Source organism: Blastomyces gilchristii (genome assembly GCF_000003855.2).
Source record: "Blastomyces gilchristii SLH14081 genomic scaffold supercont1.8, whole genome shotgun sequence".
NCBI lineage: Eukaryota > Fungi > Ascomycota > Eurotiomycetes > Onygenales > Ajellomycetaceae > Blastomyces > Blastomyces gilchristii.
In genome coordinates, this window is record NW_003101675.1 from 1,949,253 (window position 1) to 1,973,118 (window position 23,866).

Below are 23,866 nucleotides of genomic sequence, written 5' to 3' on the forward strand. Positions count from 1 at the left end.
CCTCTTCTACCCCCTCCCCCTCTACCACCACCACCGCCTCTACCGCCCCGCAGCCCCCTCTACCACTTCCACTCTCTACCTCTACCCCTCTACCCCCCTCTTACCACCCCGACCACCTCTATCACCCTTATCACTCTCTTCCACCCTGTATCACCTCCATCATCATTATCAGATTAATCAGAGCTGTACAGGCTGCAGAGCCAGCTGTTCAATCTCATCTGAATTCAAAGAAGTGCACATGACATCACATGAGATGATATTACAGAGCATTTGGCAAAATGAACATAGAGAAGAGTATATGGAATGTAAATACTGTAGAGAATGTATGAAAGAAGCAGAATGAAAAAAAGAATGAGGATTTGAAAATTGATCTGAGCTGTATGAGTCAGAGCATTCAAATATTTTTGATAGAATGCACATGATGTCACATTACAGTGTGTTTTGCATGGAAAAGTTAGTTTTTCTATAATAAATAGAGTATATTAATGAATGTATAGGTTGTAATGAATGTAAAGAAGAGTATAAAGAATGTAAATATAGTAGAGAACATCTGTAAAGAAAAGAATGAAGATTAATATCAGAGTTATACAGGCTGCAGAGCCTGTTCATAGATTTGATGGGGTGCACATGATATCATGTGAGGTCATGTTACAGGGCATTTTACTCAGAAAAGTTGGTTTAGAGACTAGAATTTACAACCATCCTGCGCCCAACCGATAAAATCATAGTTTTCTTTCAGTACCCCAATAACCACTTTACCTCTTGTCCCCTTACTTTAGTTCTTTACACTTAGAAAAGAAGTGTTTGCAAGCAGTGCCTGCAGGTGACTAAACATCGCTCAGTTGATTGCTGGCTAATGATCAAGGAACGGAGAATATGTGGTGATGTAACTGAGAAAGCCATGTTGTCCATTCCGCTGGAAGAAGCCCGGATCGAGTCGATTCCCGAAAGTGCGTATTATATTCCTGACTTTATAACACAGGATGAAGAAGAGCGGTTGCTTCAAAAGGTAAACAAACTTTCTTTCATATCTAGTCTGTTTTCAAGCCTCCTAGTGATGTTCTCTTAGCTTCCAGCCGACAAGCGAAAGAAAATGTTTGCTTAAATGCGTAAATAAAGCTCTTTAGTGAGGGCCTCTACTGGCGACATTCCTTAGGGTCTTAAAGTATCTGTATTATGTATCGGCACCGTTATTTCATATCTATTGTGACAATAAAATATACACTGGCAGTAACAGGACTAACAACTGTGAAGATCATATCTGTTCCCATTCCGCGCTGGACACATCTTTCCCGGCGACGTCTTCAAACATGGCCATGCGCATTGAGCAGGTCCAACACACTCCTAGCCTCTGCCCTCCCACAATGGCTGATTTCGCCTATTATTTCCCGTTTTACGGAGCTTGGAATATTTAGAGATTCACCCCACAAGGCCGCTAATCATGTTCTCATTAACGAGTACCAGCCTGGCCAAGGCATCATGCCTCACGAAGACGGAGCTGCCTACTATCCAGTAGTGGCAACTGTGAGCTTGGGAGCGCCGATAGTGTTGGAGATGAGTGAGAAAACAGCCAAACGCGAGCACAAGGGGCTTGAAGTGTCTGAGCAAACAACAGCATCGCAGCTTAGAATATTGCAAGAAAGACGAAGTTTGTTGGTGACGACAGGGAAATTGTACACGGATTACTTGCATGGCATTGAAGAGCGGATGATAGATGCGGATTTGAATTCAGAAACTATTTGTAACTGGGAATTGCTGGGGGATAAAGAAGCGTTTGCCGCTGGCAGTTATGCAAGGGAGACTAGAATAAGCCTAACGTATCGAGACGTGCTTAAAGTCTCGAAGTTGGGCAATAGCATGAATTTTTTTGGTAGCAAATAATAACCAGCAAGGACATCCTTTTAAGTTTAAAAAAATTTGAGTTTAACGTAGCTTTCTGTTCTGAATAAATGACTTGTCTAGTTTCTATTCGTAAAAACTAGTAGGTGACCAAAAGCTCTACGCTCGTGGAGGATATACTCTATGGAAGTATATATTCGGGTTTCGTAGTCAGAATCTAATACAAATAGGGTATCATTCTCCACCTCTGCTCAACCTTTTCTTTACCAAATTTCTTCATATACCACGCCTTGGTATTGTCAGCTGAAATACCCAAATTAATAACGACGAAGACCAGCCCCGACAATACTGTGTTATTGACTAGTGTTCCCTTTGGCGCGGCTAGGAAAACGAGCGACAAGTATATAGCACACTCGGCCGTGTAATGGGGAGAAACGAGGTGGAGGAAGCCTGGGTGAGAGGGAAGGGTGTATTTTTTCAACGAAGCAAGGTAAAGATGGCAATCATGCTGGATTCCAGAAGCAAGAATAAACACGGGAAGAAATATGAGTGTCTTCAATGATGGTGCGGAATATCGTACGTCGCTCAGCAAGTTATCAGATGCTCGTATCACGGCTAGATGATTGAAATTCAGTTAAATGGGCGAACAGTAGGGTGAGAAATGGATGTATTAATCTGCACATACGTATTCCCTCGACCCAAATAGCCATACCCATTGCAACATAGTATGCTAACCCTACGATCCAATGTGGGAACCACATTTTCGATTGGGATGGTTTCGCCGTCGAAATAGATTCGTATAGTCGACGGGTACCCTGAATCAATAGCAGTGTCCAGCACAGAACTATTTGATTGCGTGACATGGATGTTTGAGCGTTATCATCCCTCACAGTCGAGGATACAGCTTTGAACAACGGCCCTTTGAAATAGATTTGAGTTCCCCATAGAATTGAGGATAGCACCGATACCACATAAAACTGGGTAAAGAAGTTATGGGGTACCTGCAACGATGCTAGGTAGTCCAAAACTTTCATGCTCCATGACCAAGAGGGTCGCTGCGACACTGTGTGGTAACCTTGCTCCGAGTTCTGTGGAGGCTTAATCGATCCCAAAGATGTGGCTCGTGGGCCATAAGCAATGAAACGAGAGCGAACAAAAGGGGCACTGTTCGCAAGAAGAATCTAGGGATCAATCAGTCAACCCCGTCGACGGGCAATGCTGTTGATACCGTACAGGGGTTCCTACCGTGCAAGCCGTAATCAAAAAGAAGCCCCGAAGAAGGTGGAGAACATCGATTGTTTGAAGGAGCGAGTATGTCCACTGAAAGAATTCCATACTCGTCCTAGAAAGAATTCCCTCGCTCATATTAGTAGCTTTAGCCAATGACCACCGTGGTTGTTAATAAGTGTATCGAGATCTTAGCGTTCTACCATGGACTGTGATGCGGAGCTGTTCCGCTCCTGTCCAATGACTTTTGCAACGTGAATATTAGATTTGTGCTCGAAACTTCCTTGTCTCCCATATATTATCTGAGTATGTCCCTTCGTCGACGTCTTTTCATGGATCAATTCATTATATCAATCGTCAGTATATAAAAATGAAAAGGATGACTAATCTCACTACTATAGTGCCCGCGCCGAACCTCGGTGTATACAGAAAATGTTGAAGGTTCTCCACTGGCCCTCACCCACGTGACCCAAACATATATTAGTTGCCGCTACTTATCTCAGCATGCTCAGCCTCTCTTCTCGATATTTTCGGATTAGCGCGACCAACTAAACTTCTTTAGACTTCTGTCAAGTTCTGCTAACTTCTGAATCAATAAGAGATCTCATATGTGCTCACAACCTAATATCTCATAGAGAGTCTGAGAAGAAACAGTTTATTATTATTATTATTATTATTATTATTATTATTCTTCCATTATACTCATATGCAAGCGGAGCTTATGATGAGTCCTTGCGTGATGTTAAATACAGGTCAAGTGTTGGTTATACAGGAGGAAAAATACAGGTGTTGAGACCACGCCAAGATAACAAGAACATAGGAAAATACAAAGGAGTGACAATTAGATACATGCGATAATAACTTCCCAGCCCAGGAACATAGAGCGATTCATTGGAGCGATTTGTACACCTCTGTATTTATTAGGAACCTGAGGTGCTTGAGTTCCGGATTTAATGTATCCCCTGCGGGTTTCGAACCCACGCGCCTTGGTTTCCCACGCCAAGGCGCTACCGGGTGGCTGCATTAACCATTCGGCCACCGGGGCGAAGAAACAGTTTCATTGTATATAAAAAAAAAATCAACTTCATTTATATAAAATATTTAATTAACTTCAGAATTATATATCTACTCTAAATATCTATCTGATTATTATTAAACTAATATTTTTCAAATTCTTAGTTATTCTGCTATTATCTCTGCTATTTTACAACTTACTATCTCTTCTCATTATATTATAATTATTGATAAAAGACAGTGTGTCTTTTAAATCTTAAAATACTTAATATCAGATATACTTCAGTTAATATTCTTTATTATTTAAAGATAAATTTTTTCTACAATCACTACAGTCTCTTAACAATATAGATGATAAATATAATATATTAGATAATAACTTAACAGAGCTTGTGTAGCAGGCTGCACCTGATCAATTATATAGACTATTTTATTACACTTCATAGATTCTTTCATTTCTGATCACTGATTCTCAGCTGCTATAAACACATGTAATATACACTCTGATTCTTGATCATTTCTGATCACTGATTCTCAGCTGCTATGAACACGCGTATATTCTTTCACTCTGAAGCTTCATCACATACACTACCACATACATGTATAAATATTCATCTCAATTACTGATTCTCACACTTTCTCTTTCTTTTCTTCTTTAATATTTTTATCTTTATTATATAAGATCTATCAATACTATACTGATCTATTCAGTGTAGACCTCTTATACTATTAAAATATTCATCATCTTCTTATTAGAAAACAATTATTCACACATCATCTTCTCATTAGAAATGATTATTCATTAAGAGATATCTGAACACATAATAATATGTAAGAAATAGAGAAACAGTTAAATAGTTAAATAAACACTGAGTTCTTAGATAGAAGCTTGCTTATCAGTCACTCTGACTCTATAACAAGATCTTATAAAGAGAATAAGATCTTATAAGAGAATATCAGTGAAAGATCTGAGAGTTCTGACACTCAAATATATAAGAATACAGTTACACTTCTTCAGATTTCACAGATATCACATATTCAACAATCAATATAATCATGTTTAATAATAATATAAAACTCTTGAATACAAGTATAGATATGATACTACAGTGACTCTGAGCAATGTTGAAATTATAACAGTAACAGATAGCAGATATACATGTGACTTAATAACTTTAATATAAAGAGATTCAATGATTAACTCATGTAATTTCAACATCTATAGAATTGAATATAAAAGTGCTGAAAAAATGCTTAGATACTTCTGTATATTTTAATACTTCTGATCTCACTCTCTACTTATCATGAAGAATGAAAATACTTGTAAAACTGAGTATAGATAAAGATATCATCAGTTCATTAATCAATCAAGATTGATATATCAATGAATAATTGAAAGATTATATGAAACAGAAGTTTCATTCATGAATGAAAGTATATGAATCAGTGTTATAAATATCTGATAGTATTATAAAGTATCTTGATATTCTGTTCTGAGATACTGCTATGTAATAGAAAGTATTAGATTGATTATAGAGTGTCTGATAGAGAAACACTTCTCTTACAACATTCATCTCTGACTTCAATATCAAGATTCTAGAAGCAGGTGATCAATCTTGAGAGAATTGAATGAAGATTAGTATACTCAAGAAGACATTGACTTTTGAACTCTTACAGACTCTTGTAAGTGTAGATGAAGATCAGACTTATAAAGACTTCTGCACACAGCTCTGAACATTGAATGATTATCTTATCAAGCTCAAGAGTATACAGAATAGTAGCAGAAGATGTTACATCTCAGTCACTTATACATCTATGTTAAAGAGAAGTAACAGCAATGATACAGATATTATAAACTGAATAGATTCAAATGTCTATGTATAAGTAAGAGTTTTCATCATTTGAACAGGCTTCTGAGTCTCTGAAATCACTTCTGAGTCTCTGAAATCACTTCTGAAGAAGTTACTGATCAATATCAATATGAAGTGTGTATTAACTGTGACTGATCAGAATACATTGCTTTCAACTGCTGATCAATCTATGTGTCTTCATACTTGAGAGAAAGATCAGTGTCTGTTCATATTAATCACATTACAGTGAAGAAAGATTTGAAAGATAACTATAAGAATGTCTCAGTGAAACAGAGAAAAGATTAGCTTCTATTCAAATTTATAAACAGAAGCTTGAAGAGATCAGATGACAATGATTTGAAGAGAAGATGATAATGAATGTAATTCTTGTATCTACTGTGATTGATAACATGTATAATATAAAAGTCATGATAGACAGTGATCTATATCACTATGTAATGATAAAATCTTCAGTTATAAGATATTATAATCTTCAGTGTATCTCTTTATCAAAACTCTGACTTCTTGCAGAATTTGATAATCTGAAAGATGTTTGTACTTGTTACATAATGAAACTAAACATAGATGTGAGAGAACATCAATATGAAGATATCTATATATATGAAGTTGATAATCTTAATTATAATCTTATGTTAGAACTTGTCTGATTATCTGAACAAGACATCTTGCTGAATACTTGAAATAGAAGCTTGATATTCTCTAATGATGATAGAATTTATGAAGATGATATTTATAAGACTATGAATCTTACACAGATCTCTGTCAACACTTATAAAATACTCTGAAAAAGAAGTTATCATCAAAATCACTGACAGAGTCACTGATAAGTTCACTGATAGTAGAATTATATATCAATCTATTTCATCAGTCTAATCAATATTAAAAAGACTCTAGAAAAGTTATTCTGTGTTATAATAACAGATTCTCATACAAAACTCTCTTAATAATATTATGAATATCTAGATGTCTTCTGATAAGATAATATTATAAATATATCTCTCTTACAAGGTTCTGAAGTGAATCACAGTATTAAGTTAGAGAAAAAGAATAATAAGAACTCTGAACTGTCATAAGACTCTCTTTATAACATGTCTTAAGATGAACTTCTTCTTCTTTGAAAGATACTCAATGATCTGTTAAATAAAGAATTTATACATATTAGTAACTCTTTCACTGCAGTCTCTATTCTCTTTGCAAAGAAATCAGATAAAGAACTCTGATTCTGTGTGAACTACTGAGATCTGAATAGATTGATAAAGAAAGATTGATATCTCTTATCTCTCATCAATGAAACCCTAGCATGAATTGAATGAGCTTAATAATTTATAAAACTAGATATCATCACTGTGTTTTATAAGATTTATATCACTGAAGAAGATGAATGACTTACAGTATTCTGAACATGTTATAATCTCTTTGAATGAATAGTCACACTCTTTGAACTAGCTAATACTCTCAGTATATTTCAGAAGTATATCAACTGAGTACTCTGAGATTTTCTTGATAAGTTTGTATCTGCTTATCTAGATGACATTCTCATCTTCACTAATGAATTCAGAAAAGAATATCAAGAATATGTATGAAAGATATTATAATAGCTATGAGAAGCAGAACTACTGATAGATATTAACAAGTATGATTTTAAAGTCAAGAGTATCAAGTATCTGAGTTTTATTATAGAAGCTGGTAAGAGAATTTGAATGAATTCTGAGAAAGTCTCTATTATTCTTGAATGAGAAGCTCTGTGTACTGTGAAAGATGTATGAAACTTCATCAGATTTGCTAACTTCTATCAGTGATTTATATAAAACTTCTCAGATATTATAAGATCACTTACAGATCTTACTAAAAAAGACTCAGTATTTTAATAATCAGTGAACACTGAAGCTGCATTTATACAGATGAAGAAGATGTTTATTAATATCTCTTTACTGATAACATTTAATTCTGATTGTGAGATAGTTATTGAAGCTGATTTCTCTGACTATATGATAGAAGAAGTAATATTGTAATATAATAATGAAGATGTTCTATAATTATATGTCTTCATATCTAAGAAACTGAGTTCTGCTGAATGCAATTATAAGATCTATGATAAGAAACTTCTCACAATTATATACTATTTAGAAGAATGAGACTCTGAACTCTGAAGTGTCTCTGAATTTAAAATAGTCATAGATTATAAGAATCTCAAATACTTTACAACTATCTGTAAACTTACAAAATAACAGATATAATGATCTGAGTTCTTAAGCTGCTTTTATTTTACAATACACTATCATTCTAGCAGTCAGAACTCAATGACAGATGTTCTCTTATAATAAGAGTAAGATATGTTATTCAATATAACAGATACTTACTGAATGAACTGAGAGCACTGACTCTTGAATCTGAAGATACTAGTTAATCAAGATGAAACAGCTTATAGCACTATACATACTTCTTTAATTAGAACTGTTACTGATATCTTAACTTCTTCTGAATCTACATTAAATGAGCTATAGCATACAGCAGCTCAAACTGATGAACTTCTCTAAGCACTCACTGAAGCAGTACAATAAGAAGTACTCTGATTTCTCTCAGAATTATATATAAGAACTGATATCTCAGAATATTCAATTGATGATAATAACACTCTATGATTCTGTGAATGATGCTGAATCTCTCACTCTGAACTCTTATACATCTGAATAATACAAGAGATGCATGATTTGTATATAACTGATTATTCAGACTGTGAACAACTGTATAGAATGATCTTCTGAGAGTTCTATTAATCTGAGATATTGAACAGTATCAGATGCTTTATCTGAAACTGCAACTACTGTTCTTCTATTATCTTATGAAAGAATTATAGAAAAAATCTACTGAAATCACTTAATATTTCTGATAGAATCTGATAAGATGTAGTAATTGACTTCACTATCAATCTATCTAAGAGTAAGAATTGTAGAAACATTCTGATCATTGTGAATTAATTGAGTAAAGATATAATATTGAAATCTTATAATAAGATAAATACTGAACAAGTCACTGAAGCTTTTCTACAGAGCTCATTCTATTAGATGTATAAATTACTGAGATTTATAGTATTGAATCAGAGCTGTCAATTCATAAGCATTCTCTGAACTAGAATCTGTCAAGTTCTTAAGATTATACACTGTCTGTCAACTGTCTATCACTCTGAGATCAATGATATATCAGAACAGATAATTCAGACTATAAAGAATTATCTTTATAAGTTCTGTAATTACTTATAAGATGATTGATATGATCTTCTTCTACACACAGAGATTGCTATCAATGATTAAGATATTATTTCAACAGATGTAAGCTTATTCTTTCTTATACATGAATATCATATAAAAGTGTTGAATCTTCTAGAGACTACATAGTTCACACTGAACTCTCACAGTCTGATTCAGATTGACAATATAGTAATAAAGCTCTGAGATGTCTGTGATTGAGCAGAGATCTTCATGACAACTGTAAAACAAGATTAAGAGAATTAAATCAATGTTTATCAAGATCTCACTGAACAATATAAGATAGAAGATCTGATATGATTAAATCTTAAGAATATATGAATCACACATTTATCTCATACACTAGATTATCATCACATCAGATATAAAGTGATAGAAGTTCTAGATAGTCACAACTACTATCTTAACACATTATCAGAAATTCATAATGTATTTCATACAAGCTTGCTTCACTGCACTATTACTGATCTGTTTTCTTCTTAACTGACTTCTGACTGACAGTTATCAGACATCATAGAAGAAGATAATGAGCTTGAGTGAGAGATTAAGAATATTCTCAATGAGAGACTTCACAGCTGCAGTTAGTAATATCTTATAAAATGAGTTAGTTATAATCAACTGATCTGAACTCTGAGTTCTGTATTATCTGAAACAGCAGCTCTTGATTGATGAGAACTGCTTCTGAAAGAGAGAGACTAATGTAACAGACTGTATCTGATCAATTATATAGACTATTTTATTACACTTCATAGATTCTTTCATTTCTGATTACTGATTCTCAGCTGCTATTATTATTATTATTATTATTATTCTTTCATTATACTCATATGCAAGCGGAGCTTATGATGAGTCCTTGCGTGATGTTAAATACAGGTCAAGTGTTGGTTATACAGGAGGAAATACAGGTGTTGAGACCACGCCAAGATAACAAGAACATAGGAAAATACAAAGGAGTGACAATTAGATACATGCAATAATAACTTCCCAGCCCAGGAACATAGAGTGATTCATTGGAGCGATTTGTACACCTCTGTATTTATTAGGAACCTGAGGTGCTTGAGTTCCGGATTTAATGTATCCCCTGCGGGTTTCGAACCCACGCGCCTTGGTTTCCCACGCCAAGGCGCTACCGGGTGGCCGCATTAACCATTCGGCCACCGGGGCGATTCTCAGCTGCTACAAACGCGCGTAACATATGCTCTGATTCTCAATCATTTCTGATTGCTGATTCTTGGCTGCTACAAACGCGTGTATATTCTTCTGCTCTGAAGCTTCACTGCATACATCATCATATACACATATAAATATTCATCTTGATTGCTGATTCTCGCACTTTCTCTTTCTTTTCTTCTTTAACATTTTTATCTTTGTTATATAAGACCTATCAATACTATACTGATCTATTCAGCGTAGGCCTCTTACAGCTTGAATCTATTAATACTTCTTCAGAATTTAAGATCACTGATACTGATACTAATACTCTGTAAGTTTATTTATAATTGAATCACTGTAACTTATAGTATCTATCTATAATATTTTATAACTAATAGAAAAGATGATTGAAATTATCTTATATTATCAGAATATTACAGTAAAATAGTTAAGAAATAAAGATCTTTATAAAGACTTAAATTCAGAGTTCTGATATTTTAACTTATTAATAATACAGTACTTCTATAAAGCAGTGAAATATACTATATTCAGCATTTTTTAAAGCAGAGATATTTAATAATAATTAATATTATACTATTTTACTTAAATAGAAGCTGAAATATCTTATTAATACTCTCTTCTTTATACAATTTAATCATAATTCTAATCTGAATATTATTAACTTTTAAACTGCTTTTGAGATTATTCAGACTGATATATTAATCTGATTTAATTTACTTACTTCTATTCTAAAAAATAAATATATTAATTAAAAGAGATATGAATGAGACTCAGATAAAATAACAGCTATTAAATAGCTATTTATTATTATAAGTAATATATATCACTCTTATTTCTTAAAAAACTTAAACTTCTTCAGCTCTATTCTCTCTGCATATTTTCATAGCTCAGAAGTAAAATAATAAGTAATAGAAATTATTTCTAGCTTTGAACTCTGTTACAGCTATATAATATGAAATAGATTAATAATGAAAATTACTAAATAAGAGAAGATATAACTTAATATTCTTAACTTATTAATATTTCTATTTAATATCTCAAACTTCTAGTAATCTCTGATAATATCTATTATTTTCTGATATATTCTTTAAACTTCTATTAACTTCTGAGTCAATTACTTAATTAATTCTTACTATTAAATTAAACTTCAGCAGCTTGTTAAAGATTCTTAAGTTATTATAATCTATAATAATATGAACTTTAAGAAGACTGTATAAGATAAGATAATCAGATATAATAATTTTATAACTATTATAATTACTGCTGCTGTAATTATTTCTTCTGAGATTTCAGAATCTAATCTAACTTAGATTATATATAATTTCATAAGACTACTAATACTATAAGAAATTATTAATGTATCTGATATAATAGATAATAATAATGAGCTTCAGAAGTAAATAACATTATATCTTATTTCAGATACTATTTAAAAGATTTATAATAATAAAGTTAAAAGTATTTTTAGTACTGTAAATAATTTACTATTTTAAATATCTATTATTAATATACTTTCTGTACATAGAACATGTTTTCAGTAGTTAAGTACTATTTTTAAAAATAAGAATACTATTATGAGAACTATGAGAGTTTATAAGAAGATATTAAATAATTTTCTTAATTTATAAGAGATTATACAGTATTTTCAACTTATCTCTTTTCAGTATATAAAAATACTTTGACTATAAAACTTATTTAGTTAGTTAAGATAAAGTAGTTAAAATCTACAGATATCTTTGAATAGTATAACTAACTTTATTCTATTTCTGAATAATTTTATATTCAAATAAATCTACTTTTTATTATTATTTATACTTATTTTAAAGCTGAAGTCTCTGAGAAGACTTATCACTGTATTCAGTCTGATCTCACTTATTAAAACTGAAATTCTATGACTGCTATCAATTTAAAATATTATCTTCTTAAGTCAGTGATTTCTCAGAGCTTTATATCTTAAAGTTTTACTTTATTTTATACTATTATACAATATTAAGATTATTCAGTTAGTAATTTTAAGTACTTAGAAGATGTTAATTCTATTATATAATAGCTTAGTTCTTCACAGTATCTTCAGCTTATTAAAAATGTATATATTAAAGTATTTACTTTTAATATCTGAAATGAAATTGACTCTCAAATCTCTTAGCTTACTTAAGATATTAAATTCTGTATTATATATTATCTTCTCTGAGAATGTGAATTATTCATTCAAATACACTATACTATTAAGTATGATAATATTGAACTTCTTAAGTACTTTATTTCATCTCTGATTATCTTCTTTCTTAATACTAATTAATATAATTATATTACTAAGATACTTTATTATTTTTAAATACTTTAATTTATTAAAATCTTTTCTCTGTATTAAGTGATTATAACTGTGAGTCTTATTAACTGATCTGAAAAACTCAGCTTCTTTAAAATAAATAATCTAGACATGAAACATCTTAATAATAGCTGTAAGCTGAAGATGAAATGCTATAAAAATTCAATAAAGAATATCTATTTTATATTTAATTAAGTCTATCTATTAAATACATAAGTTCATCAGCTACAGTGAATTTTAGAGTCTATCTTTAAGTGTTCACTTACTAAGAAATATACAAGTACTGTTACTAAGCTTGAGATATTCTCTACTGCTAGAAGTCTATTGAAGAATGATTATATCTTATCTTAAGATTTACTTTTACTGTCAAAGAAATGTATATTTAACTCCTTGAATATACTTTTAATTAAAGTGAAAAGTCTGAAAAAGAAGATTGAGTATTTTAATCAAGTATGAATTCAGCAGCAGTTGATTGTAATAAACTTGAATTTAAATGATATAATTATTAATACTGTGGCGGGCTGCGCCTGATCAATTATATAGACTATTCTGTTACACTTCATAGATTCTTTCACTTCACTCTCAAACATGTACACTCTGATTCTCAGCCATTCTTGATCACTGATCCTCGGCTGCTATGAAAATGTATAGATTCTTCCACTCTGAAGCTTCACTGCATATGTCATCACATACATGTATAAATATTCACTCTGATCACTGATTTCTACACTTTCTCTTTCTTTCCTTCTCTAACATTTTTCTCTTTGTTATATAAGATCTATCAATATTATACTAATCTATTCAGTGTAGATCTCTTACACTAGAAAAATGTTCATCATCTTCTTATTAGAAATAATTACTCACTGAGATATCTGAACATGTAACAATGCATAAGAAATAGAGAAACAGTTAAACAGTTAAGCAGACACTGAGTTCTCAGATAGAAGCTTGCTCATCAGTCACTCTGACTCTGTAACAAGATCTTATGAAGAGAGTAAGATCTTATAAGAGAATATCAGTGAAAGACCTGAGAGTTCTGACATCTCAGATGTATAAGATATTCATACAATTACACTTTCACAGATATCATACATCTGACAATTGATATAATCATATCTAATGATAATATGAGAGAATCTTCAAACACAAGCATAGAAGTGATATCACAGTGACTCTGAGCAATGTTGAAATTACAACAGCAATAAATAGCTGATATGCATATAACTCAATAACTTCAATATGAAGAGATTCAATAATTAACTCATGTGATTTCAACATCTACAGAATTAAATACAAAAGTGCTGAAAGAATGCTTAGATGCTTCTGTATATTTCAATACTTCTGATCTCACTCTCTACTCATTATAAAGAATGAAAATGCTTGTGAAACTGAGTGTAGATGAAGATATCATCAGTTTATTAATCAATCAAGATTGATATATTAATGAACAATTAAAGAATCATATAAAACAGAAGTTTTATTCATGAATAAAAGCATGTGAATCAGTGTTGTAAATATCTGATAATATTATAAAACATCTTGATATTCTGTTCTGAGATACTGTCATACAACAGAAAGTATTAGATTGATTACAGAGCATCTGACAGAGAAACACTTCTCTTATAACATTTATTTCTGACTTCAACACCAAGATTCTAGAAGCAGGTGATCAATCTTGAGAGAATTGAATGAAGATTAGCATACTCAAGAAGACATTGACTTTTAAACTCTTACAGACTCTTGTAAGTGTAGATAAAGATTAGACTTATGAAGACTTTTACACACAGCTTCAGACATTGAATGACTATCTTATCAAGCTCAAGAGTATACAGAACAGTGATAGAAGATATTACATCTCAGCAACTTATACACTCACACTGAAAAACAGTAATGATGCAGATATCATGAACTGAATAGATTCAAATATCTATATATAAGCAAGAGTTTCTGCTGTTTGAACAGGCTTCTGAGTCTCTGAGATCACTTCTGAAGAAGTCACTGATTGATGTTAATGTGAAGTATGTATCAACTGTAACTGATCAGAATACATTGCTTTCAACTACTGATCAGTCTACATGTCTTCTCACTTGAAAAATAAATCAGTATCTGTCTGTGTTAACCACATTGTAGTGAAGAAAGATTCAGAAGATAACTATGAGAATGTCTCAGTGAAACAGAAAAAAGATTAGCTTCTGTTCAAATTTGTAAACAGAAGCTTGAAGAGATTGAATAACAACAATTTAAAGAGAAAATGACAATGAATGCAATTCTTGTATCTACTGTAATTGATACTATATATAATATGAAAGCCATGATAGACAGTGATCTATGTCACTATACAATGATAAAATCTTCAGTTGTAAGATGTCATAATCTCCAGTGTATCTCTTTATTAAAACTCTGACTTCTCACAGAATTTGATGATCTGAAAGATGTTTGTATTCATTACATGATAAAACTAAACATAGATGTGAAAGAATATCAACATAAAGATGTCTACACATATGAAGTTGATAATCTTGATTATAATCTTATGTTAGAACTTGTCTGACTATCTGAACAAGACATCTTACTGAATGCTTAAAACAGAAGCTTGATATTCTCTAATGATAATAGAATTCATGAAGATAATATTCACAAGACTATGAATCTTACACAGATCTAGACTGACCGTGTGACTGTGTCTGAGACCAGGACCAGATTTTTTGATAGTCTCATTACCAATTCGACTGATCCCATTACACGGTTTTAACATTAGATAGTAGTTTCATACTGTCCCAGTGAGACTTACTGTCTACTCTTGTCACATTTTCCAAATGGGATCATGATTTCCACTTCTCAATTTAAATTATTTTTATTGCTTTAAATGACTTTAAATCTCATTTGAGTGTTACCAAAAAGCGTTACTTTTTAAAAAATTAAAAATAGTCTAAAAAAAACCTTAAAATGTCTAAAAATAGTAACTTTATGCCAAGAATGGGACTAAATGAGATCAAATGAGACCACTTTCTCATTTTTTTCAAGTCATGATTCCATTTTAAGATCTGATATATAGTCACTTTACATATTTTTTTAATAGCCAGTCCCAGCGGGATTCACGCCAAGAAATATATGAGACCAGATCAAATGAGATCAAACATGAAATTCATGATCTCAGCGGCCAGTCTACACAGATCTCTGTCAACACTTATGAAATACTCTGAAAAAGATGATCATCATTAAAATCACTGACAGAGTTATTAACAAGTTCACTGATAGCAGAATCATGTGTCAATCTATTTCATCAGTCTGACTAATATTAAAAAGATCTTAGAAAAGTTATCTTGTACTACAATAACAGATTCTCACACAAAACTCTCTTAATAATATCATGAATATCTAGATGTCTTCTGATAAGATAATATTATGAATATATCTTCTTTACAAGACTCAGAAGTGAATCACAGTATCAAGTTAGAAAAGAAGAATAATAAGAACTCTGAGTCACTGTGAGGCTTTCTTTATAATATGTCTCAAGATGAACTTCTTCTTCTTCAGAAGACACTCAATGATCTGTTGAATAAGAAATTCATATATATTAGCAACTCTTCTGCTGCAGCTTCTATTCTCTTTGCAAAGAAGTCAGATGAAGAACTCTGATTCTGTGTAAACTATTATAATCTAAACAGATTGATAAAGAAAGATTATTATTTCTTATCTCTTATCAATGAAACTCTAGCATATATCAGATAAGCTCAATGATTTACAAAGCTAGATATCATCACTGCATTTCATAAGATTCATATCACTGAAGAAGATGAATGACTTACAGTATTTCAAATATATTATAATCTCTTTGAATGAATAATTACACTCTTTGAACTGACTAACACTCTCAGTACATTTCAGAAGTATATCAACTGAGTACTCTGAGATTTTCTTAATAAGTTTGTATCTGCTTATCTAGATGACATTCTCATGTTTATCAATGAATTCAGAAAAGAGTATCAAGAGTATGTATAAAGAGTATTATAATGACTATAAGAAGCAGAACTATTAATTGATATTAATAAGTGTGATTTCAAAGTTAAGAGTACTAAATACTTAGATTTCATCATAGAAGCTGATAAGAGAATTCAAATGAATTCTGAGAAGATCTCTGCTATTCTTGAATAAAAAGCTTCATATACTGTGAAAGATGTATGAAGCTTCATTAAATTCACTAACTTCTATCAGTGATTTATATGAAACTTCTCAGATATCATGAGATCACTTACAGAACTCACTAAAAAGAACTCAGTATTTCAATGATTAGCAGACACTGAAGCTGCATTTATATAGATAAAGAAGATATTCATTAATATCTCTCTACTGATAATATTCAATTCTGATTACAAGACAGTTGTTGAAGCTGATTTCTCTGACTATGTGATAGAAGAAGTAATATTGTAATATAATAATAAAGATGTTCTACAATTATATGTCTTCATGTCTAAGAAACTGAGTTCTGCTGAATGCAATTATGAGATCTATAATAAGAAACTTCTTACAATCATACACTGTTTAGAAGAATGAGACTCTGAACTCTGAAATATCTCTGAATTTGAGATAGTTATAAATTATAAGAACTTTAAATACTTCATAACTATCTATAAACTCACTGAATGACAGATATAATGATTTGAGTTCTTAAGTCACTTTTATTTTATAATACACTACTATTCTGATAGTCAGAACTCAATGATAGATACTCTCTTATAATAAGAGTAAGATATATTATCTGATGTAACAGATACTCACTGAATAAACTGAGAGCATCAGCTCTTGAATCTAAAGATACTAGTTAATTAGAATGAAACAGCTCACAGCACTATATATACTTCTCTGATTAGAACTCTCACTGATATCTCAACTTCTCTCAAATCTATATTAGATAAGCTATAACATACAGTAGCTTAAATCAATGAACTTCTTCAAGCACTCACTGAAGCAGTATGACAAAAAGTATTCTGATTTTCTCCAGAATTACATGTAAGAATTAACATCTCAGAATATTCAATCAATGATAATAACACTCTATGATTCTGTAAATAATGCTGAGTTTCTCACTCTGAACTCTTACACATCTGAATAATGTAAGAGATGTATAATTCATGTATAACTGATCATTCAGGCTGTGAATAACTGTATAAAATGATCTTTCAAGAGTTCTATTGATCTGAGATATTAAACAGTATCAGATACTTTATCTAAAACTGTAATCACTATTCTTCTGTTATCTTATGAAAGAACTGTAGAAAAGATTCACTGAAATCACTTGATATTTCTGATAGAATCTGATAAGATATAGCAATTGACTTCACTATTAATCTATCTAAGAGCAAGAGTTATAGAAACATTCTGATCATCATTGACTGACTAAGTAAAGATATAATATTGAAATCTTATAATAAGATGAATACTGAATAAGTCACTGAAGCCTTCTTACAGAGTTCATTCTATTAGATGTATGAATTACTGAGATCAATAGTATTAAATTGAGATCATCAATTTGTGAGTGCTCTCTGAACAAGAATCTGTCAAGTTCTCAAGATTATATACTGTCTGTCAACTATCTATTATCTCAAGACTGATAGTGTATCAGAATGAACAATTCAGACTGTAAAGAACTATCTCTGTAAGTTCTGTAATTACTTACAAGATAATTGACATGATCTGCTTCTACACACAGAGATCACTATTAATAAATGAGATGTTATTTTAACAGATATAAGTCTGTTCTTTCTTACACACAGTTATCATATGAAGATGTTGAATCTTCTAGAGATTACACAGTTCATACTGAACCTCTGCAGTTCAATTCAGATCACTGATAATATAGTAATAAAGCTTCAAGATGCCTGCAATTGAGCAGAGATCTTCATGATAACTGTAAAACAAGATTAAGAGAATCAAATCAATGTTCACTGAGATCTCACTGAACAATATAAGATAGAAGATCTGATATGATTAAATCTTAAGAATATATGAATCACACATTCATCTCATACACTAGATTATCATCACATCAGATATAAAGTGATAGAAGTTCTAGATAGTTATAACTACTGCCTTAACACATTATCAGAGATCTATGATATATTTCATACAAGCTTGCTTCACTGCACTATCACTGATTCATTCTCTTCTCAACTGACTTCTGACTGACAGTCATCAGACATCATAGAAGAAGATAATAAGCTTGAGTGAAAGATTAAGAATATTCTTGATAAGAGACTCTGCAGCTGTGACTGACAATATCTTATAAAATGAGTCAGCTATAAATTATAATCAATCAATCTGAACTCTGAGTTCTGTATTATCTGAAACAGCAGCTCTTGACTGATGAGAACTGCTTCTGAAAGAAGAAGGCTAATGTGACAGACTGCGCCTGATCAATTATATAGACTATTCTGTTACACTTCATAGATTCTTTCACTTCACTTCATAGATTCTTTCACTTCACTCTTGAACATGTACACTCTGATTCTCAGTCATTCTCAATTGTCAATTCTCAGCTGTTATGAACATGTATAGATTCTTCCGCTCTGAAGCTTCACTGTATACATTACTATATATGTGTATAAATATTCACTCTGATCACTGATTTCTACACTTTCTCTTTCTTTTCTTCTCTAATGTTTTTCTCTTTGTTATATAAGACCATCAATATTATACCGATCTATTCGGCGTAGACCTCTTATAAATACTGAAGTTGAGTTTTATTCTGAGAAATTCAATGATAATATAGAGTAAGATTCTATTTTTATTAAAAATATACTATCTTTATCTACTGTAAATAATCTATCTGATACTTTAAAAACAATTCTGAAGAAAAATAACTAAAATTAATAAATATACTAAAGCTTTACTTACTTTATCTTTATTTAATATACAATATTATATTTTCACTGATAAATATATTAATAATAGAACTTCTGCATTGTTCTGTCAACTTATGAAATAAACATGACTAACATCTGATAAATTTTATTTTTAAGATATCATTTTTTAATATCAACTAATTTACATTTATAACTGATACTTATTAAGAATATCTGTATAGAATCTTCAACATATTCATCTGTATAAATTACTTATTTATTAGAGTTCTACTTGAAATCTTCTTTATAAAACAGAGCAGTATAAATAAAATAAGAATCTAAACTGTCAGAGCACTACTTCTCAGTGAAGAAGAAGATGACCTCTTTAACAGCAACTGATATAACTATGTTGATGAGAATGTAATGAGATTCTTAAGCTTATATTTGAAGATACTATATCTGCTCTTACATATAATAATCTGATAGTGAGAATAAGAATTTCTGAACTTAACTATCTGAGCTCTTCTCTTCTCAGAGTATACTTAACATTTTTCATTATTCTCTTGACAGACAGTACATCTATTCTCTCTCAGTAGCTGCTCACTCAGCTCTGTCTTTATTATTTAGTTAATATAATCTCACACTCTCTGCTTCTGTGAAGAGAAGCACTGAAACTTCTTGTAACTTATGAGAGACTGATCATCATTTCTCTGATTTCTGAGACTAATAGAATAATGAGCTCTTGCTTATCATTCAATTTCAATTCTGTTTTAACTGACTTGTCAGCTGTGCCTGCTCTCAACATACACAGCTGATGAATGAAGTGTTGAGAAGAAGAGAGACATTATATAACATTGTTAACAGTGACAGTGACAGTGAGAGAAAGAAAGTGTCTAACACAGAAGAGAGCTGAAAGAGTGAAAAAGATAAGCTTATTAATGCAGAGAGTAGAGAGAGTGAAAGAGATCATAATAACTCTGAAAAGAAGAAGAAAAAGCTAATATAATATGTCAGTGATTGATTCTTTCTCTATTATTAGACTGGCTGCTGAGATCATGAATTTCATGTTTGATTTCATTTGATCTGGTCTCATACATTTCTTGGCATGAATTCCGCTGGGACTAATCATTAAAAAAACATGTAAAGTGACTATATATCAGATCTTAAAATGAGATCATAGCTTAGAAAAAATAAGAAAGTGATTTCATTTGATCTCATTTAGTCTCATTCTTGGCATAAAGTTACTATTTTTAGACATTTTAAGGTTTTTTTAGACTATTTTTAATTTTTTAAAAAGTAACGCTTTTTGATAATACTCAAATGAGATTTAAAGTCATTTAAAGCAATAAAAATAATTTAAATTGAGAAGTGAAAATCATAGTCTTATTTGAAAAATGTGACAAGAGTAGACAGTAAGTTTCACTGAAACAGTATGAGACTACTATCTAATGTTAAAACAGTGTAATGAGATCAGTTGAATTGATAATGAAATTATCAAATATTCTGATTCTGATCTCAGACACGGTCACACGGTCAGTCTATCTATTATATATATCTCATTTATATTCATATTGCTTACTTAATTAGTTCTGACAGAACTTCTTTCTCTGTAAAAAACAGAGAAGAGAAGAAGTCTGAGAAAGAGAAAGAGAAATAAGAATAAGAGCTACTATGTAATAATATTAACTTCTTATTATCTTATTATATTATACTCATTTAGAGAGAGCTTTTCACATTCATCTGAATAAGTTCAGCTTGTCATCTCTGTTCTTCAAAGAAGAAAGAGAAGTCTCAGACACTTTCTCACTCTCATTCTCACAGATGAGAATAAGAATAAGAATGAGAGCAGAGAAGTGAGAGTAAGCACAGATATAAGTACAGAAGAAAGAACTAATTGTCAGAGTTAGTATTTTATTTCATTCTCATTATACTTTTCATACTGAATAGACATGTACAGTGAGTGATGAACTCTGTTAGAGCAGAGTTATTCATGCAGAATAGCTGTAGCAGCAGTAAGTATGTTCTTTTCACTGATAGAAAAGCAGAGTGAGTGCATTCACATCAATGTTGCAGAAGAAAGAGATGTCATATTAATTTTTTTAAATTATGAAGAAGAAGAAAAGAAGAAGAGAAAAAAAGAAAAAAAAAAGATTTAAAAATATCAGTATAGTGTTATTTATTTCTTCTTCAATATAGTGAATTTATCTTCTCACTTATTAACTAATTTAATAGGCTCAGAAGTTCACACAACTTCAAAGAAATTCACAGATGTTTATAAAAGATCAGTGAAGTTAAAAAAAGATCAAAGATATATATAAATATAAAGATTACTACTTATTATAAAAGATCTCATCATCTTGCAGTATTATTTCTCTTGAAGATCTCATCATCTTACAGTATTATTTCCCTTGAAGATCTCATTGCCTTGCAGTATCATTTCTCTCAAAGATCTCATCACCTTGCAGCATTATTTTCCTTGAAGATCTCATTGTCTTACAGTATCATTTCTCTTAAAGATCTTATTATCTTATAACTGTATGATAATCAGCATTTTCTCATTCTCATTCTTTACTAGTAATGAGAAGCTTTTCATACTCTTCAAGCTATGTACTGTTTTTCTCAATCTCATTGATCTAGAAGTTCACAGAACTTTGAAGAAGTTTGCAGATATTTACATAAAATTTCATTGACTCAGAAGTTCACAGAACTTTGAAGATTATAATGACTTGAATAGCTGATATCTTCAGTTGTTTATAAGCTATAATTATTATTCTAACTCAGGTGTTACTTCTTATTGCTTATTTTACTATCAGAGATGAAGAATATGACAATTATAAAATTTAATAATACTTTTTTAATTGATTTCATATTATCTGTGAATGCTATACTTCTTTTCTCATTCAACATAATTACACTTGAACTGCTTTCAGACTGTGGTCTTGAGTATGTGAACTGCTAGAGCAAGATGCTATTAAAGCTTATTAAGCTTAGAAGGAAATCTTTGACAGTTATTGAGTCAGTTATATAAGCTATATTCACTTTTTAAAGTGAAGTTCATATCTTTAAAATATCAAGATTTAAGTGAGAAAACAATCTTATCATTCTACAGTATCTGAGTTTATATATTGATTATCTTTAAAAGATAGTTCTGAGTTAGAAAGAAGCTGAGCTTTTATAATTATTATAGACGCAGAAATCTTTAAGTTATAGTCATTGAGAACTTTGTCAGTTGTGTGAGTAAGATTGATTTTTAACTCTTTAACTGCTTTGCAACATTCAATCAGATGTATGATAATAAATTTAATCATTGACACAGTTTGCAGCTTATTAAGCTTAAAAGAAAATCTTTGATGATTACATAGCAGAATTGAAAGAATAGTATCTCATTAATCATTTAAAATAAAGAAAAAAAAAAGGAAAAAAAAGAAGATATTAAGAGAAAAAAAAATAAAAATAAAAATAAAAATAAAAGTAAAAGTAAAAACAGTAATAGTAACAGAATATAAAGCTACTTCTTAATAATTTCTCTGTTAATCTTACAGTCAACAGAATCTGCTGAGTATAAAGAAAAACTCATTGATAACTTCTCATTGAAAAAATAACTTATATTATACAAGTTAACATTGTGATCTGTACTGATAATAATCTGAAAACCTTCTTCAATAAATGATTTCAGTGTATAATTATAATAGAACCTGATTAATTAGTTATTTATTATCAGTATACTCTGCAACTTCTTTATAATATGGTAATAATTATTATTATCTTCTTACTTATAACACATCATCTCTTACAATCTTCTAATATAATATTTTATAATATAATAAGACTCTCTGAGAATCTATAATAATATCTGTTAATATCTAAGCTTTCTCTAGAAATATAGTGAATATACAGTATAGTATATTAAATTATGAAAATAGTAATTATCATATGTTTTTCTAACATCAGAAATAATACATTTATACAATGACTTAAATTCAGTTATATAAAGACAGTATACACATATCTTCTCAGACTTTATTGTATAGTAAGTGTTATAATAAGCTTTTGTAATACGGAAGAACGTACAATCACTGAATGATAACGCGGCCGCTTCTGAACTTGCTTATGAATGTAAAGAGGTCATAGCAGCCATCAATTAATTTAGTGTACAGTATATAAGAAGCTGATGTACATCTGTAATCATACACTGACTCAAGCAACCTTTGAATCACATCTGATAGCATGTCTAAAAACTGGTGAGAAGTGCAGACTTCTCTAGAGCATGATAATTCTGTCTATGAAGTGATTCATAGTTATCAT

The 23,866-nt window shown here is 30.8% G+C and overlaps 2 protein-coding genes and 2 pseudogenes across 4 annotated transcripts; 1 reads left to right on the plus strand and 3 right to left on the minus strand.

Moving 5' to 3' along the window:
* The first annotated feature begins 703 nt into the window (after positions 1 to 703).
* On the plus strand, positions 704 to 1,992 carry BDBG_04980 (alkylated DNA repair protein alkB like 6). Its single transcript, XM_002625070.2, has 2 exons — positions 704 to 1,009; positions 1,255 to 1,992. The coding sequence occupies exons 1-2, from the start codon at positions 857 to 859 to the stop codon at positions 1,879 to 1,881; spliced, it is 780 nt and encodes a 259-aa protein (XP_002625116.1). The 5' UTR covers positions 704 to 856; the 3' UTR covers positions 1,882 to 1,992.
* On the minus strand, positions 829 to 3,447 carry BDBG_04981 (3-oxo-5-alpha-steroid 4-dehydrogenase). The gene is made up of 3 exons (XM_002625071.2): positions 3,085 to 3,447; positions 2,525 to 3,020; positions 829 to 2,454 (listed from the first exon to the last, which is right to left on the minus strand). Exons 1-3 carry the CDS (start codon positions 3,202 to 3,204, stop codon positions 2,057 to 2,059), a joined length of 1,014 nt encoding a protein of 337 aa, XP_002625117.1. The 5' UTR covers positions 3,205 to 3,447; the 3' UTR covers positions 829 to 2,056.
* Positions 3,448 to 4,022: 575 nt separating this feature from the next.
* On the minus strand, positions 4,023 to 4,111 carry BDBG_17106 (annotated as a pseudogene). Its single transcript has one exon. The product of its transcript is annotated as a tRNA-OTHER (tRNA).
* A 6,181-nt stretch (positions 4,112 to 10,292) lies between these two features.
* On the minus strand, positions 10,293 to 10,381 carry BDBG_17107 (annotated as a pseudogene). The gene has a single exon. The product of its transcript is annotated as a tRNA-OTHER (tRNA).
* Between the last annotated feature and the right edge of the window lie 13,485 nt (positions 10,382 to 23,866).